General features: G+C 34.1%; 3 protein-coding genes across 3 annotated transcripts; 2 read left to right on the top strand and 1 right to left on the bottom strand.

Moving 5' to 3' along the window:
• Nucleotides 1-615: 615 nt before the first annotated feature.
• LOC121764495 (UPF0496 protein 1-like) lies at nt 616-1,416 on the top strand. Its single transcript, XM_042160507.1, has one exon. It carries the CDS (start codon nt 616-618, stop codon nt 1,414-1,416), a length of 801 nt encoding a protein of 266 aa, XP_042016441.1.
• A 6,271-nt stretch (nt 1,417-7,687) lies between these two features.
• On the bottom strand, nt 7,688-14,508 carry LOC121764494 (50S ribosomal protein L12, chloroplastic-like). The gene is made up of 3 exons (XM_042160506.1): nt 14,503-14,508; nt 13,377-13,851; nt 7,688-7,764 (listed from the first exon to the last, which is right to left on the bottom strand). The coding sequence occupies exons 1-3, from the start codon at nt 14,506-14,508 to the stop codon at nt 7,688-7,690; spliced, it is 558 nt and encodes a 185-aa protein (XP_042016440.1).
• LOC121765796 (geranylgeranyl transferase type-1 subunit beta-like) lies at nt 14,404-18,285 on the top strand. Its single transcript, XM_042162032.1, has 11 exons — nt 14,404-14,732; nt 15,693-15,768; nt 15,859-15,917; nt 16,021-16,160; nt 16,307-16,362; nt 16,444-16,520; nt 16,605-16,650; nt 16,881-17,005; nt 17,238-17,308; nt 17,396-17,483; nt 17,862-18,285. Exons 1-11 carry the CDS (start codon nt 14,547-14,549, stop codon nt 18,009-18,011), a joined length of 1,074 nt encoding a protein of 357 aa, XP_042017966.1. The 5' UTR covers nt 14,404-14,546; the 3' UTR covers nt 18,012-18,285.
• The last annotated feature ends 663 nt before the right edge of the window (nt 18,286-18,948 follow it).

The following is an 18,948-nucleotide window of genomic DNA, read 5'->3' as shown; positions in this document are numbered from 1 at the left end:
ATTATCTTCGTCCTACATCAAGTGTCATATTTAGTGTATTTTAAGAAATGTAAAGAAAAAGTGGATTGAATAAGTTAGTGGACTTTGAGTCCCACCTATATATATATTAGTTTTATAATAAAATGTGAATATATTTGGTTGAAGGAATGTGGGATCTACTTATGACGCTTAATGTGAGACGGATGTAGTAGTTAAATAGTAATCCCTTTGTCTTTGAAAAATAAACAATTTTTAAAATTAATTGCGGTGGAAACCTAAAATATTCCCTTCCAGTTTAGAAAGACGTGTAGCCGATTTTTGTTGAAGAAGCTACCCCCTTCCCTCACCCATTTCCCCTTCCAGTTTCCACCAATTTTGTTGAAAACATCCTCTATATGAATCCCACCCCCACGGCCCCACCCTCCATTTATATATATATATATATATATATATAGTCCCCGACTCCCCTACCGTTTATGTATATAACATTTTACTCCTCGCACACTCTCTCTATCCATCTATCTATCTATACTATATCCACCAGCAAGGCACCGCAAGTCATCCTCTTCCGCCTCCCATCACACTTCTCCAAAGCAACCGGCCCGGCCCGACCCTTCTCATTTATCGTAAACGGTGATGGGCAGCCACATGAGCCGATTCGGGCCTGAAACTCCGGCCTCTAACATGGCCTCCTACTCCGACCTCATGGCCCAAGAATTCGTCGCGGCGTTCCGTGATCTGCAGAAGGACGCCAAGAATCATGGAAAACTGGCCTCTTTTGTCAGCAGACACTATGTGAACAGGCTCAACGGGCCCGAGTTCGTCTCAGCACTCACAAACAAGCCAGGTAATGATCCTTTGACCGTCTACTACTTCAACCATGATTTATCCTGCCATTATAAGGAGCAGTTGGTCATGCTGACGACGCTCAAATCCATGGATGAGAGCTTAGTCAAGCGCATCGATTCCATGGATGTCTCTAAGAAGGTGTCGGCTGTTTTCTTCACGCTCGCTGCCATGTTCTTCGCGGCCACGGCTGCGATTTCTGCTGCGAACGCCAACCCCAAGAGGGAAGCGGCCGGGCCGGCTGTGGCAGCGGCAGCAGCAGCGGCCTCCATTCTGTTTGGGGCAGTCGGGAAATGGATCCATTCACTTCTGAACAAGCGGGAAACTGCAGCCAGGAAGCACAAGGAGATAACTGCGTTTATGATTATTAGCGCCAACCTCTGCATGGAAGATCTTAAGGCAATTCACGACGTGGCTCGGAGGCTGAAGTTCGATAACAAATCTATGTCGGAAACGGTTGAAGATGGGAACAAAGTGGGGGCTGTGAAAAGGGGGTTTGAAGATTTGGTAGCAAAAGTTGAAGCATACAGTAACAGGATGAATTGGGCTAAAGATGGTGTGCTTCAGTGTATTATCAAACACTTGAGTTGAACATTCTTAAATACAGATCTGTTCGGTTTCGAATTATTGTAATTATAGACAGACTAGATAGAGTAATTGGTGTGGAAAATGATATTATTTCGCTTGCATACTATATAAAGTTGGTCTTTGGTATCCAATGTAATTTGCTATTGAAAATAAGTGAGTTGAGCTTTGGGAGTGAGATTGGATTGACTCAGTCTGGGAGTTGGATAAAAGCCCATATTCACATAATCCGACCTTTTGGCAATATTCACATGCATAAAACTTATCTTTCCCCCGCTCCCTCCAGAGAAATATAAATATTTAGTTTAACATTATGATTATAAAGTAAGAAAAAAAATTTAATTAATTAAAATATTTTTAGTGATTAATGGGTCTCGCCTCGTTAGAGAGAAAATAGTTTCTAAAATTAGAATATTCATACTTTTCATAGATGAACTAAAAAAATTGTTCGTACTTTTTTTAGGAACGGATGGAGTATTATCCAATCGTTTTCAGCTTATATAAAATTAAGAGACTTCCAAAAAAAGGAGCAACACAATTATACTAGAAGATACTCCATTCGTCTCAAGTTAGTTGAGTCATATTTCTTTTTAGATTGTCCCAATGTAGTTGAGTCATTTTCCTTTTTGGCAAAACGTCTATCTTCTCTCGAATTTTACTCTCTTATCATTTCTCTTACTTTATTATCTCAACTTCAATCTTTACCAAATACATAGTATAAAGCATTGTATATGTATATATAGTAATATATTATTTGACGAATGTGTTTGCCAAAAAAGGAGACAATTTCTCTATTCACAATTTACCTAATCACAAATTGATCACTATTTTTGACACGAAAGATGGAAGAAGCTTCATTCACCAATTTGCCGACCAAACTAATATTACAATCCTTTCTAGATAAATCATTGTTCTGCGAAATTAATTTCTATGATAGGGAGTTCTTATTTCAGAAATTACGACTTAAACTTTTTGGTTAATTATTTTAATTTAGGCTTGGTTATATAGCTATTCATTTTAATTTTAGGGTTAGATTTTGAGACATAATGTCTCTGCTATACTATAGTTTTTTTCCACACTATAGTTTTTATTTTGGCTAATATACCCTAATATTATTTTAAACATGTATTATAGTACCAAATTCACAAATTGGGTTATACAAATTAAAACCAAATTAGATATTTCTCCGTGTAGTTTGTGGTATATTTCGTTGTAACTTTTTATATGGAATAATTATATATATTTGTAATTAATTTTGTATGAATTTAATTTTCGGTGATATTAGGTGTAGTAATTTTTGCCATACTACCATATATATTAGACAGATTTTATATTTTTGAAAATATTAGGAAGAATTTTGTATGAATTTTAATTTTCTTTCTATTTTTAAGTAATATTATATTTTTTAACTGTGCTATAAAATAAGTAGTAGTACTCCATTAAATTGTAGTATTTTAATATGTAGGACTTTAAAATTGAACATTATGGCGAATTGACGATAATAACTTTAATATTTATTTAAAAATAAATTACTAAATAAATTTAAAATATTAAATGAGTTAAGAACATTTAATTATTATTATTTTATCTAAATCTGAATAAAGCATCCCATAAATTAAGAATTTAATAATTAAATTTTGGAATGTAAAAGGATAAAATAAAATGTATGACATTCTTAAAAACAAAAAGGGTAAACACAAAATCTATGAAATTCTTAAAAACAAAAAAGGTGACACAACGCGGCCACCTCAAATGCCGCTGATTGCCACCATGGCAATTGGCACACAACCAACATGTGTAATTGAACTTACCGTGTGCGTTGTCGTCACAATATGACGTTTACCAATATACCGTCATCCACTTTGACTTAATTTCCCTTTACAAAATCAATTACCAACTTTTACTATCTTCGAGCTTAAGCAATAAAGATGAAAATAACTGAAAATAGAATAATTGGTTCGAAACAAATCAAAATTTAAATTTTGGTTCGTTTTTTCGAGTAGGTTGGGTCAATAAATGTAAAACCACTTCCGTCTACGAAATAATGCCCTAGTTTGTAATTTTGTGATGTCCACAATTTAAAATTTAATTTTTCATTTTAGGTAGTGGATCACAACCTCCACTAAATCCTTAAACTCACATTTTAAAATATTGTAGTACTAATTACTACCCCTACATCCCAATCTAAATGGAGCGTTTATTTTTCGGCATGAAATTTTATATAATGCTGTTTTGTTAGTTAAGTGAAGATAATAAAGTAAGAGAAGAGAAAAAAGTAGAAAGAGTGATTTTTTTATTTTAAAAAATGTGTCATTTAGGTTGGGACATTCCAAAAGAAAAATGTGTCACTTATAGTACGATAGAGAAGTAGTATATAAAAATAGACCTATAGTCTATTAACTTTTTTCAATACTTTCCTTCATGTTTCTTAAAACTCACGTCAGTTCAAACTGGGACTATAAATGAGGAACGGATGAAGTAATGTTTATTTATAAATCACATCTTATAAGCTTCTGAAATTTATTTGTATGATGCGTAAAACTAGAAGATGTAGAAAATATCAATCAAGTGCATAGTAGATTAACTACATATAATTAACCAAATTTCTAAATTATTTGTTGAGACTCCAAGGAGAAATTGATGATTAAAAATTTATGTAGAGGGAACAAGAAATAAATCTTGAATAAACAGCAAGACAGGTGGCGTATGGGAGTTCGAGATTCGAAAATGTCAAAGAAAGAACAATTAAAGCATAATAATGTCTGAACTCTTAAATTTAAGTTTAAGTTTTTCAGTAAAAATGTCTGAACTTTTAAATATTAACAAAAATTGAAATATTTTCTTTTTTTCGATTGTTCTAATTTAGGCACAATATTATTACTATTTGAATGAACTGTATAAATGGTACATAAATTTTATAGATTGCACGTAACTAATCCATGAACTTTAAAAGTAGTATGGATATTTCATTATAATTTTTTACTATTTGATCTATTTTCAATCAAAAATAACTTCAAGGCGTGAATAATATTTTTTGACTTATAAAATTGGGATGTACAATAAGTATTAACTATGATATTTTCTCTAATGTTCTATTCCCACATTGTTCAAATGTACTACTTCCGTCCTACATTAAGTGTCACATTTAGTGTCAGTGCGTATTTTAAGAAATGTAAAGAAATTGAATAAGTTAGTGGACTATAAGTCCTACATATATATATATATGGATGTATTCATTTCCTTTTCCTATATTTCATCCTTTTTCCTTCTTGATCTTAGCCTTTGGTTTTCCAAATCCTATGGCCTAAATTTGTTTGTAAAAACATTAAATTTAATGATTAAAAAACACGAAAAGGGCTAAAATGGAAATCAAATGTGGATCAGTTTCTCTCCCCCTTAATTCACGTGTTTCCTTATTTTCAATATCTCAAAATCGTCTTCAATCTGGAAGGAAGATATTCACGCAATCGTTGTGCCAATCAATTAATTCATCAAAATCGTTGTCAACACCAGTGAATTCTATCCTTCAATTACTGTGATTTGTTCTCGAAATCCAGAGAATGATTCGTTCTCTCAAGTCCGACGATCAAATCGAATCCAAAACCGCAATTTGAATAAAATCTAGAAGGATCCTTCAATCGCTGCAACGACGTGATCAAACTTCAATTGGTGCGGAGATTGACGATTCCGCTCATCGGCAAGTACGCCGTCGATGGCTGCTGCGAGTTCATGCCTACCGGTGAGGACGACACCGCCGCCGCCTTGAGGTGCGCCGCCTGCAACTGTCATCGGAATTTTCATAAGAAGGTGCGGCGCTGATCGATCGATGTTGATTTGATGATTTATAATAGCCGTGATTTTTCATTCATTCATTCGAATGCTGCTTTGCGAATCGAATAATTGTATAATTGATCTCGAGAATTTTGAATTGCTTTATTGTTCATTGTTGTTAGGTGTTTTTCGAATTGAGGATGAATCGATTGTATCCATATAATGCACCAAATTGTAGCGAGTAATGCATATTATTGAATGTATAATGCAAATTATGTGAACTGCAATGCATACGAATAAGATGTACCGTGATACGATGTTTGGCACACGTTTCTTGTTTCCCACCAGGGTTTAATAACAGTTTATGTATGACAACATATGGTATTGAGTAATGGATATATTTGACTATATAATGATCAAAATCTGAACTGCAATGCATACGAATAAAATTTACCGTATTTCGTTGTTTGGCACACGGTTCTTGTTTCCCCCAAGGGTTTAATAAGATTAGGGGCTAGGGTGTAGTACGTACACATTAATTACAAATTGTAAAACAATTCGAATAATGCACCAAATTGTAGCGAGTAATGCATATTATTAACTGTATAATGCAAATTATGTGAACTGCAATGCATACGAATAAGATTTACCGTGTTTCGTTGTTTGGCACACGGTTCTTGTTTCCCCCAAGGGTTTAATAAGATTAGGGGCTAGGGTTTAGTACGTACACATTAATTACAAATTGTAAAACAATTCGAATAATGCACCAAATTGTAGCGAATAATGCATATTATTGACTGTATAATGCAAATTATGTGAACTGCAATGCATACGAATAAGATTTACCGTGTTTCGTTGTTTGGCACACGGTTCTTGTTTCCCCCGAGGGTTTAATAAGATTAGGGGCTAGGGTATAGTACGCACACATTAATTACAAATTGTAAAACAATTCGAATAATGCACCAAATTGTAGCGAGTAATGCATATTATTAACTGTATAATGCAAATTATGTGAACTGCAATGCATACGAATAAGATTTACCGTGTTTCGTTGTTTGGCACACGGTTCTTGTTTCCCCCGAGGGTTTAATAAGATTAGGGGCTAGGGTATAGTACGCACACATTAATTACAAATTGTAAAACAATTCGAATAATGCACCAAATTGTAGCGAGTAATGCATATTATTAACTGTATAATGCAAATTATGTGAACTGCAATGCATACGAATAAGATTTACCGTGTTTCGTTGTTTGGCACACGGTTCTTGTTTCCCCCAAGGGTTTAATAAGATTAGGGGCTAGGGTATAGTACGTACACATTAATTACAAATTGTAAAACAATTCGAATAATGCACCAAATTGTAGCGACTAATGCATATTATTGACTGTATAATGCAAATTATGTGAACTGCAATGCATACGAATAAGATTTACTGTGTTTCGTTGTTTGGCACACGGTTCTTGTTTCCCCCGAGGGTTTAATAAGATTAGGGGCTAGGGTATAGTACGCACACATTAATTACAAATTGTAAAACAATTCGAATAATGCACCAAATTGTAGCGAGTAATGCATATTATTGACTGTATAATGCAAATTATGTGAACTGCAATGCATTCGAATAAGATGTACCGTGATACGATGCTTGGCACACGTTTCTTGTTTTCCCCCAGGGTTTAATAAGATTAGGGGCTAGGGTATAGTACGTACATATAGCAACATCTTGTGTCTTGCACTAGGTCATGTTTTTGTTTTTGTTATTGTTATTGGAACTTTATATCTGTCATAATGCAACGTTTGGTTTTTATTTAAACAACTTTGTATCAGTTGTGTTCTGATGAATTATTTTGTTTGTTCCCAATTTTTTTTTCTAGGTCATAATGCAACGTTTTAGTAAAATAATGCACTAAAATGTCTATTGCAGAATTGATATCCGATTTTAATATTCCATGGACCCCTGAATTCTGGCAAAACGGTTAAATTAAAAAATTCACTTATTGGAATAAATAATGCAGCCCGTTGATACGTCTTATTCAATACAAAATTTTAAATAATGATAATTTCTTGGTAAATAATGCAACGTTTTAATCAAATAATGCACTAATTTATCTAATGTTGAATTTATATCCAGTTGAAATAAATCATGCACCCCCGAACAACGTTTATATCCACTTTAAATTTATCATGCATACTTCTTATAATGCATAATTAACTGTAAATAATGACGATATAATTACACATAATGCTCAGACTTTGCATATACACAATTATTATCGTAACGAACACTACATTGCAAATAATGACAGTCGATAAAGGAGTAATGCACAGATTGTAAAACACAATGCACAATCTATAATGCTGAATACAGACAATTTACCCAAATCTAAATCATTAGCTAATATCCAAACGCACTTATTAAGTTGCGAAAAAGTACAGTTTTAAATTGAAACATCTATCCGAATATTAGTTTACCCATTAACCAAGATCTCCTTATAGCCGAACCAAAACTCACTCCAAACCACAATTCTCGTCAACTGGAATAACATCGTCAACTGCATCGTCAATGTCTGATCTTAGCCGTTTCTCTGATATGGAACAAACAAAGTAAAACATCAAAACATTATCAATAAATCAGAATAAATAATGCTGCTAGCTTTTTACATATTAATGCATATATCATATGAAATAATGCATAATACAACCTCATAATGCATTAAAAATTACTCATAATGCATTGTCTAAACACAAAAATGCACATGTGTTACACATAAAATGTATTAAACAATATAAATAATACCACTCATATAATGCACACAATACTACAAAAAAATGCACTATTACTGATTCACAATGCAGTACCAACACAACATAATAAAAAAACTTTCATACTAACTGGGCAGCTATTACAACAAACCCAATACCCTTAGTAATGCATAATTTAGTAAACATAATGCATAAATTATGTTCCATAATGCACAGTCTATACTAAAAAATGCACATATGTACTCTTTCCTGAGTTTAGTCACTAAAACACACAACACCCTACATATTGCATAATTTACTGCATATAATGAATACCACTCATCCTGACTGGGTAAATATTAGTACACACCCAATACGCTTAGTAATGCATAATTTAGTAAACATAATGCATAAATCATGTTCAATAATGCACAGTACAAACTAAAAAATGCACATATGTACTATTTACTGATTGTAGTCACTAAAACACACAACACCATACATATTGCATACTTTTCTGCACATATTGACGGTTTCAGTGTAGACATAATGCACTAATCAAATCTGTAAAAATCTGAGGCAACAAACCAATACAACCAATGACCAATGTTAAAAGCAACATAATGCATACATAATGATACATAATGCACTGTCAGGCCTAAAAAATGCACACGGAATTCTTCCATAATGCATTCTGCAACACACTACCTACTCTACATAATGCACAATTCAAAACATTCAATGAATATCCAACCATATACATAATGCACTAATCCTAATAAACAATACATGTATATACTCTTGAGCACTGGACATCACAATACCCCTAAAATGCTAGTTGTACAGCACGTAATTAAACTAGACATCTAAATAAGGCTATTCGTATTCATACTACTGAAATGCACAACCAACGGGTGCAATTTACCTGCTTCCTGCGATGCTTGCGCGGGGGGACGACCTCTTTTTGTCATTTTTGATCTGGAATAAACCGAAATAAATAAGATACTTGCACCGAGACGTGGTAAACCCAACACAATGTCGCGGACTCATAATCAGAGAAAACCCTAGACGATTACCTGGGTAAAAACGATATCCTAAAGTCTAGGCATACGCTTAGTTGACTGATTTCATAATGCATACCTGCTCGATTTGTTGAATATGGCGTGCAAACATGACAACGTCGGTCGATTTTGTGGCAGCGGTAACTGCGGTGGAGTGGAATCGACGCAAATCGGTGGCGGAGGCTGTGGAATTCGAAATGTGGCGGATGTAAGTAGGGTTGAGAGAGGGGAAGGAGTGGGAGAGTTGAGGAGTCGGCTGGAGTAAATGGGAGAAAACTGAAGAGTGGAAGATTGCAAATCCCGTGACCTTCGCACCTCCCAAAACAAAAGGCGGTTCCAATTTAGGGATTTTACTAAATTACCCCCATAATGCACAACGAAAGGAGCTATAATGCAACGCGAAAATAATTAATAAGGATTAACGTGGTCCATTGATTGGATGGATCTAATGGCTATTATTAAGAAGAGAAAAAGGATCTTAGAGTGGAAAAGGAGAATAGTGCAACCCTATATATATATATATATATATATATATAGAGAGAGAGAGAGAGAGAGTCGTGATCATATGATAACCCTTAAATATCGTAATAACCCTATAACCAAATCTGGACCGCACATATTTCTAATCTCGTGGCTGAGATTCAAAGTTAGATTTACTTCATAAAAAAAGGCGGAGGGGTAAATATGTCATTTCCCTCATTTAATTTCTGAATTTCGCCAAATATCACGTAAAATGATAAAATGATATATTTTAGGTTTATTGCATAAAATGATAGTTTTTCCAGATAGAATGATACTCTACTTCATAAAAAAGGCGGAGGGGTAAATATGTCATTTCGCTCATTTAATTTCTGAGTTTCGCCAAATATCACGTAAAATGATAAAATGATATATGTTAGGTTTATTGCATAGAATGATAGTTTTGCCGGATAGAATGATACTCTGAGTTGATAAAATGATACTCTGAATGATAAAATGATACTCTGAATTTCGCCAAATATCACGTAAAATGATAAAATGATAGGTTTATTGCATAGAATGATAGTTTTGCCGGATAGAATGATACTCTGAGTTGATAAAATGATACTTTTGACTAACTGATAAAATGATAAAATGATAGGTTTATTGCATAGAATGATAGTTTTGCCGGATAGAATGATACTCTGAGTTGATAAAATGATACTCTTGACTGATAAAATGATACTCTGAATTTCGCCAAATATCACGTAAAATGATAAAATGATAAAATGATAGTTTTGCCGGATAGAATGATACTTTCAGCCGATAGAATGATAGTTTTGCCGGATAGAATGATACTTTCTGCCGATAGAATGATAGGTATTTTTGGTGTATAAAATGACATTTTTGTTTAATAAAATGATACTTTTACATGATAAAATGATAATCTAAGCGGATAAAATGACAGTAACCTTATAAAAATGATAGTTTAGCTGAAGAAATTGCATTTAAGCTGATAAAATGATACTTTAACGTGACAAAATGACATAAAATTGATAAAACGATAGTTTTGCCGGATAGAATGATACTTTCAGCCGATAGAATGATAGTTTTGCCGGGTAGAATGATACTTTCAGCTGATAGAATGATAGGTATTTTTGACTGATAGAATGATAGTTTATTGCTTAGAATGATAGTTTTGCCGGATAGAATGATACTCTGAGTTGATAAAATGATACTCTTGACTGATAAAAAGATACTCTGAATTTCGCCAAATATCACGTAAAATGATAAAATGATAAAATGATAGTTTTGACGGATAGAATGATACTTTCAGCCGATAGAATGATAGTTTTGCCGGATAGAATGATACTTTCTGACGATAGAATGATAGGTATTTTTGGTGTATAAAATGACATTTTTGTTTAATAAAATGATACTTTTACATGATAAAATGATAATCTAAGCGGATAAAATGACAGTAACCTTATAAAAATGATAGTTTAGCTGAAGAAATTGCATTTAAGCTGATAAAATGATACTTTAACGTGACAAAATTACATAAAATTGATAAAATGATAGTTTTGCCGGATAGAATGATACTTTCAGCCGATAGAATGATAGTTTTGTCGGGTAGAATGATACTTTCAGCCGATAGAATGATAGGTATTTTTGACTGATAGAATGATAGTTTATTGCATAGAATGATAGTTTTGCCGGATAGAATGATACTCTGAGTTGATAAAATGATACTCTTGACTGATAAAATGATACTCTGAATTTAGCCAAATATCACGTAAAATGATAAAATGATAAAATGGTAGTTTTGCCGGATAGAATGATACTTTCAGCCGATAGAATGATAGTTTTGCCGGATAGAATGATACTTTCTGCCGATAGAATGATAGGTATTTTTGGTGTATAAAATGACTTTTTGTTTAATAAAATGATACTTTTACATGATAAAATGATAATCTAAGCGGATAAAATGACAGTTACCTTATAAAAATGATAGTTTAGCTGAAGAAATTGCATTTAAGCTGATAAAATGATACTTTAACGTGACAAAATGACATAAAATTGATAAAATGATAGTTTTGCCGGATAGAATGATACTTTCCGCCGATAGAATGATAGTTTTGCCGGATAGAATGATACTTTCTGCCGATAGAATGATATGTATTTTTGGTGTATAAAAAGATAGTTTATTGCATAGAATGATAGTTTTGCCGGATAGAATGATACTCTGAGTTGATAAAGTGATACTCTTGACTGATAAAATGATACTCTGAATTTCGCCAAATATCACGTAAAATGATAAAATGATAAAATGATAGTTTTGCCGGATAGAATGATACTTTCAGCCGATAGAATGATAGTTTTGCCGGATAGAATGATACTTTCTGCCGATAGAATGATAGGTATTTTTGGTGTATAAAATGACATTTTTGTTTAATAAAATGATACTTTTACATGATAAAATGATAATCTAAGCGGATAAAATGACAGTAACCTTATAAAAATGATACTCTGAGTTGATAAAATGATACTTTTGACTGACTGATAAAATGATAAAATGATATATATTAGGTTTATTGCATAGAATGATAGGTTTGTCGGATAGAATGATACTCTGACTTGATAAAATGATACTTTGACTGACTGATAAAATGATACAATGAGCGAAATTAAGAAATTAAATGAGCGAAATTTGGATATGTAAATTTTATCCTGAGCGAAATGACAGTTTTACCCCTACACCTTTTTTTTATGAAGTAAATCTAAGTTTGAATCTCAACCGCGTGATTTTAAAAATGTGCGGTCCAGATTTAGTTATAGGGTTATTACGATATTTAGGGGTTATCAATATAACGCACCCCTATATATATATATATATATAAGGTCCTGTTAGGTTGAGATTATTTAGCTAAATTGAGAAATGAGATGCAATATCAGCCACTTATCCACAAGATTAACTAAATGTCAACAGCTATCACATTATGTCAACACGAGGGTATAAGTGTCATTTCATTTCAATAGTCAGAATATCAAATGTCAACAGCTCGTATTAAAATGTCAACAACTAAAAGATAACACTTACAATTCACATATCAATACCGAGAATATCAAATGCCAACAACTCGTATTAAAATGTCAACAACTAAAAAATAACACTTACAATTCACATTTGAATACCGAGAATATCAAATGTCAACAACTCGTATTAAAATGTCCACAACTAAAAAATAACACTTACAATTCACATATCAATACCGAGAATATCAAATGTCAACATCTCGTATTAAAATGTCAACAACTAAAAAATAACACTTATAATTCACATTTGAATACCGAGAATATCAAATGTCAACAACTAAAAAATAACACTTACAATTCACATTTGAATACCGAGAATATCAAATGTCAACAACTCGTATTAAAATGTCAACAACTAAAAATAACACTTATAATTCACATATCAATTACGAGAATATCAAATGTCAACAACTCGTATTAAAATATCAACAACTAAAAAATAACACTTATAAGGATTCACCGAATGCTTCGTTCTGATCCACACAAGCAACAACGTCACCATATGCTTCGATCTGATCCACACAAGCTACAACGCTTTTGCGGAGCTTCAATTCCGAATCGGAGCTTCAATTCCAAATCTATTTGAATTTCTTACAATTCAATTACCATTCCCAAACGTATGATGAAATTTCTCAATTTTAAAATTACCAATTCAAATTTGTTTATCTTTAATAAACAGCAGCTTTTGTTTATAGCACAGTGCAAAACAAATTTTTCGGCAGTGGGAATTGAAATAGAAAATCGAGCTCAATTGAATCACAAATTCAGATTATGAACTGCATCTACTCATCTATTTCCAAATTCAGACGAAATCGAACCAGAAATCAAAATTCATTTACCGCACAAAATTAGTCGATCGAAATTTCCTCTGCATCGCGCTAAAATGGAGATCTTCGCGCCGGCCTCCTCGAGCTGCTTCTTCGCCTCCTCCGCCTCCTCCTTCGTCACTCTTTCCTTGAATTTCTTCGGCAATCCTTCAATCAATTTCTTCGCCTCCTTCAGCGCCAGGCTCGTCAGAGCCCTAACCACCTTAATCGTCGCGATCCTTGAGTTGCTTGGCACGTCGTCGATCACCACGTCGAAGGGGACGAAGGAGGCGGCGGAGACGCCGAGCTTGTCCTGGAGGTACTCGACGAGCTTCTGAGTGTCGGCGAGGGTGAGGTTCGAGATCTGGTTGCCGAGCTCGACGACTTTCTCCGGAGCATCGACGGCGGCGAAGGGTGGAGGTGTGTGGTGCGGCGGCGGAGATGGAGGTTTTGAGGGGAAATTCGATGGTGTGGCAGGGAATGTGGGGGTGGGTGAGGAATTACTATTCTGCCCTTTCACAATTAATTAATGTAAAAATATTTTTTATGTGGCAAATTCTTGACCACTCATTTAATAAAAATGAGTGGCTGAGATTGCATCTCATTTCTCAATTAGCTTAAAAAATCTCAATTGATCATGAATCTATATATATATATATATATATATATATATATATATATATATATATATATATAAGTTTTATAATAAAATATGAGTACAATTGGTTGGTGGAATGTGAGGTCTACTTATCATTTATGGTAAAAGTGGAATGTGACTCTTATTGTGGGACGGATCGAAATGACAAAATGTGACACTTAATGTGAGACGGATGTATTAGTTAAATAGTAATCCCTTTGTCTTTGAAAAATAAATAATTTTTAAAATAACATTAATTTTATTGCAAAATTAGTTAAATAAAAAAGAGACAGAGAAAAAAATTAGTGAAATATTATTAAGGTAAAATATATCCACCCCATTAGAAAGAAAATCTTTCTTAAATAAAATTGATTTAATTTTAAGGAATATCTAATACAAAGATGCTCCATTTTAAGGAACCGTGGAGTATCATTTTTGTACTCTCAAAATCAAAATTCTACAGCCCAACTCTTACGAATCTGTTTTCTCTGTTGAAAAGAAATCTATTTTAAAAATACTCACTCTCATACTTGCAGATTTGCGGCGGAAACCTAAAAAATTCAACAATGGAAGATGAGGAACTCTGGGATTTCGACTCAGAATCGCTGAGCTTCGAGAAGGATCGGCATATATACTATCTGGAGATGATGTATCGGGGGCTACCTGCTCCCTATCAAGCCCAAGAGATCAACCGCCTCACTCTCGCCTACTTCGTCATCTCCGGCCTCGACATCTTCGCCGCTCTCGATCGAGTATCTCCTCTTTCCATAATTCTATTTCCTATTCATCCCCCTCCCATGTCCTTTTGTGAAATTTTAAGCTTTTTTTTTTATCGAAAATTATGCTCGAATCTGAACTTGTTTGTAGATGCAGGGATTGATTTTATCATAAAGTTTACTTTTTTATTGAACTTGATTTCGGATTTTTGGGTTGAGTAACTGCGCCATATTATGATGTTATAAAAATTTGCTAATTGCAATAATGTAAAGGGTGAAATTAGAAGTTTAGTACTCCTACTATAAGTAGTTAGTGTGAAATACTCCCTTGCTATTTTGGGAAATAGCATTAGATATTTATGATGTCAGTTTTATAACGTCACAGCTGTACTTAAGCTATGTGATTTATTATTAGTAAGTGTGATGAACTGACATTCCTCAAGTAAATATTGGAATATAGATATAACAAGGCACTATGTTCTTAGTAATATGGTGTGTTTGTATTGATTTGAACTACGAATAAAGTCGTATATGAAATTTTCTTAACCATCAGCTGTGCACTGACACTAGGTTTTGTTTCGAGCAACTAATAGTGAAGGTTGCCTTCCACTCGACAGTGTTATGCGAAATAGTTTTTTAATCCGCAGCCTTGTTTAGCTACCTTTTATTGTTGCATTCGAGGCTGTTGAGGTTTTATAAATGGATAGACGGGTCTAGAAAGGGTTTTGAGCAGGTTTATGGTCAGCCGAACTGAGGTTTTGGATACATGTTTCGGCTGGAGGCTCAAATCTGGATTGTAATCTTCATTTAGTTTTGCTGTTAGTTATAGTTCGAGAATGATTCTTGGGGGTTTAAATAGCATAATTAGAGCTTGAGCCTTCAACGTTGCTGCCATGAGTGGCATTGTGCATCAGTTTCTGCTTGTAGTTGTAGATGACAGTTTAGCATTTGGCTCAGAAGATATATTTTTTGACAATCTGTTCTATCTTTCGTTAGATTGACAAAGAAGCAGTCATTAATTGGGTTTTATCACTTCAAGCTCATCCAAAGAATGGCAGAACATTTGAAAATGGTGAGGTAACTCACTGAGATTTTCCTTTTAGGACAGAGGTAATGCTACAGCATTGATATATTTATATGAACATGTGTACTATCTGCACAGGCCAGTTCTACGGATTCCATGGTTCCAGAAGCTCCCAATTCAAATCAGATAATAATGGGGTACGAAATTGTTTATAGCATATTTAGGCATCAAATGCAAAGGCCGTGTTCATTTTTTTGTTGCTGCGGTATTTGATTAATTTGTTTAAATACGTCTGTGCAGGCTGCACAACTCAATGGCAGTCACCTAGCAAGCACGTATTGTGCATTGGCAATATTAAAGACTGTTGGCTATGATTTATCTCAAATAGACTCTGAAGTATTATTGAAATCAATGAGAACTCTGCAACAGCCTAATGGATGGTACTATTTTAGTTCATCATTTGCCCTTGTTATTAATCTATTTCGATGGTTATCTCGTCTACTTGTAGGGCTTTTAGTGCCTGATCCTGCTATTCATTTTATCTTCCTTTTGCTTGGCGTGATAACTGATGTTTCATATGTCCTAGTTTTATGCCCATTCACACTGGAGGAGAAACAGATCTCCGCTTTGTGTTTTGTGCAGGTAAGAAACTCCTATAATGGATAGTCAAGTTTCATTTTCTTCTGAATGATGATTCAACTATGTAGTTTTTGATGTCTTCAGCGGCCATTTGTTCAATGTTGAAGAATTGGACCGGCATGGATCGTGAGAAGGCTAAGGAATTTATTAGAAATTGTCAGGTAGTTCCCCTAACTTCTTAACTTAGCTCATCCGATATTCACCAATAGTATATTCAAGAACTTGCCAATTGACTTTGCCTGCAGTCGTATGACGGTGGATTTGGACTGATTCCAGGTGCAGAATCTCATGGTGAGTGGATTTGAAAATCGTCAAATCTCTTAGTTCATTTGCTATGGGGTGGTTTCTTTCAGAAATTATGAACGCAATGAACCTGCCAATTCCTCCCCATTTTTCTTCGTTATGTTTATGATCAAGCAATCAACACTGGTTATTTAAGATGGAGACCTTTCAGTTCGTGGTTGGTCACTTCTTTCAGATATTTTTAACACTTACTGATTTGAATTGATTTAGTGTCACAGGTGGTGCCACTTATTGTGCTGTTGCATCTCTTAAACTGATGGGGTTCTTGGGAGAAGATTCACTATCTGAAAAAGCATCCTCTGATGTCATCAATGTGCCATTGCTTCTGGATTGGAGTTTGCAGGTTTATGCTCTATTAAGTTACAGAAAACATTAGCCAAGTCTATTTCAATGTTGTGGATGCAGAACTAAGAATAAGTGAAGTAAAATTATACCTGGAATATCGTTTTATTTTGAGTTCAGATTAAGTCATAAATAATTAGGTCTCCTGTCCAAAAAGAAGCATAGAATACACTGAGCTTGAGAGAATAGTTTTTAACTTTTTCCTTAACGAGACCTCGTGTGTTATGTTGCAGAAGCAGGCATTCGAAGATGGTGGCTTCCGAGGTAGAGCGAACAAGCCAACTGATACGTGTTACGCGTTTTGGTGTGTTTTAATGATCCTTGTGTGGGTTCTTCTTTTAATCTTTGTCATTTCTTGTATTTGTAACTGAAGTAGTATCAAACTTTTTAGGGTGGGAGGAACTCTAAGGATTCTACAAGCCGATAAATTCATAAACGAGGAAGCATTGCGTGGATTTTTGCTGACTTGTCAATATAAGGTGCTTTTCTCCTCTCCTTTGGTGACTAATAATTGGACTATTATGTTAAGTAGAACCTTGAAATTTTGAAATGCATTACCTCTATTTCCATTGTTTCCCATAACTCTGTTTTGTAGTTGTCAAAAACCATGAAACTCCAAACAATAACTGCATGCAGCAAGAGTATATTGATCTGACATGTTATTTCTCGACTATTTAGACTGAATATATCATAGATATATATGGTTGCATCAATTTGACACTGTTATTGGTAATGAATTTGTGTAATATGCTACTTTTCATCATCTCCTCTCGGGATCTGTGGTTTTCTTCATGTAGTTTTCATTGTCTGAAAGTTGTGTTTCCGGCTTGACCATGGATGGATCTCTCTTGTGCCAGTATGGTGGTTTCAGTAAATTCCCGCGGGTGTTGCCAGATATTTACCACTCCTATTATGGATTTTGCGCATTTAGCTTGTTGAAAGAACCCGGTCTCAACCCTTTATGCGTTGAACTGGGTATATCGGCTATTGCTGCATTTGGACTTTGAGTGCTGCACTGGAACAAGATCAGACCCGAGTAAAGAACGAACAGCTACACTAACAGCACCATAACTACAACTTTCTGCAAGAAATTTATCCAGGTTTGTGTGTTTCTTTTTCCATTGCCCTGTTTATAAACCACACATTGCTGTATTAAGTACTAACTTAGAAGCTTATCATCTTTCTTGAATCTTGATTGCAAATACACTGTGATGAACTTTGACTCATTTTGCAATTTAGGGTACGATCTTTTGAATGTCGAAATATGGTCGACATGTTAAATTTGTTTCCCACGAATAAGTTTCGTTATCAGAGAGTTGACATGGCACGCCTTACCGTGTTTTACATTCGACATGTCAAGCTTTTTAGTGTTAATTTCATAATAAATCAAAAGGTTGTGATATTATGATGAGTTTGTGTATAATAAACCGAACAAAAACAATACACATTTCTTGATTTTATAAAGTAGTACTTTTATTGAGTGTAGACAGCTGAGGTATATTTCATCACAGCTAGTTGATTATTTTCTACCTGTAAAAGAATTGGCATATTCTCTCAAATAAATTATTCTTTCAAAAGGAAATGTCTCAATTATAAATTGAACAATATCAATCATTACATTTTTCTTTTTTATTTTGATCGATGCAATAGATTTCCTCTCGCCAATTCGGGTTGTTAACCATCGGCCACGGTTACGGTTTCAAATTGATAGCGCCGGTTCGAATCTAATTGAATCCACAATTTTGATCGGTTAGAATCCGATTGTTAAATTGACAATTCCGATTTAACCATGCAGTCTTAGATTCATTACAGGGCATTTAGATGGGTAAATACTTTTACTAGTTGAAACCAAACTTTTAGCATAAAAAAAATTAATGATGGGACATAATGTTTGAAATTAAAAAAAATTGGGAGGAAATGTCCAAGAAATGTGAGGAAGGAATG

The sequence above is a fragment of the Salvia splendens genome, chromosome 14 (genome assembly GCF_004379255.2).
Source record: "Salvia splendens isolate huo1 chromosome 14, SspV2, whole genome shotgun sequence".
NCBI lineage: Eukaryota > Viridiplantae > Streptophyta > Magnoliopsida > Lamiales > Lamiaceae > Salvia > Salvia splendens.
The sequence above is the reverse complement of the archived record's forward strand: the minus strand, read 5'-3'. Positions and strand labels throughout refer to the sequence as shown.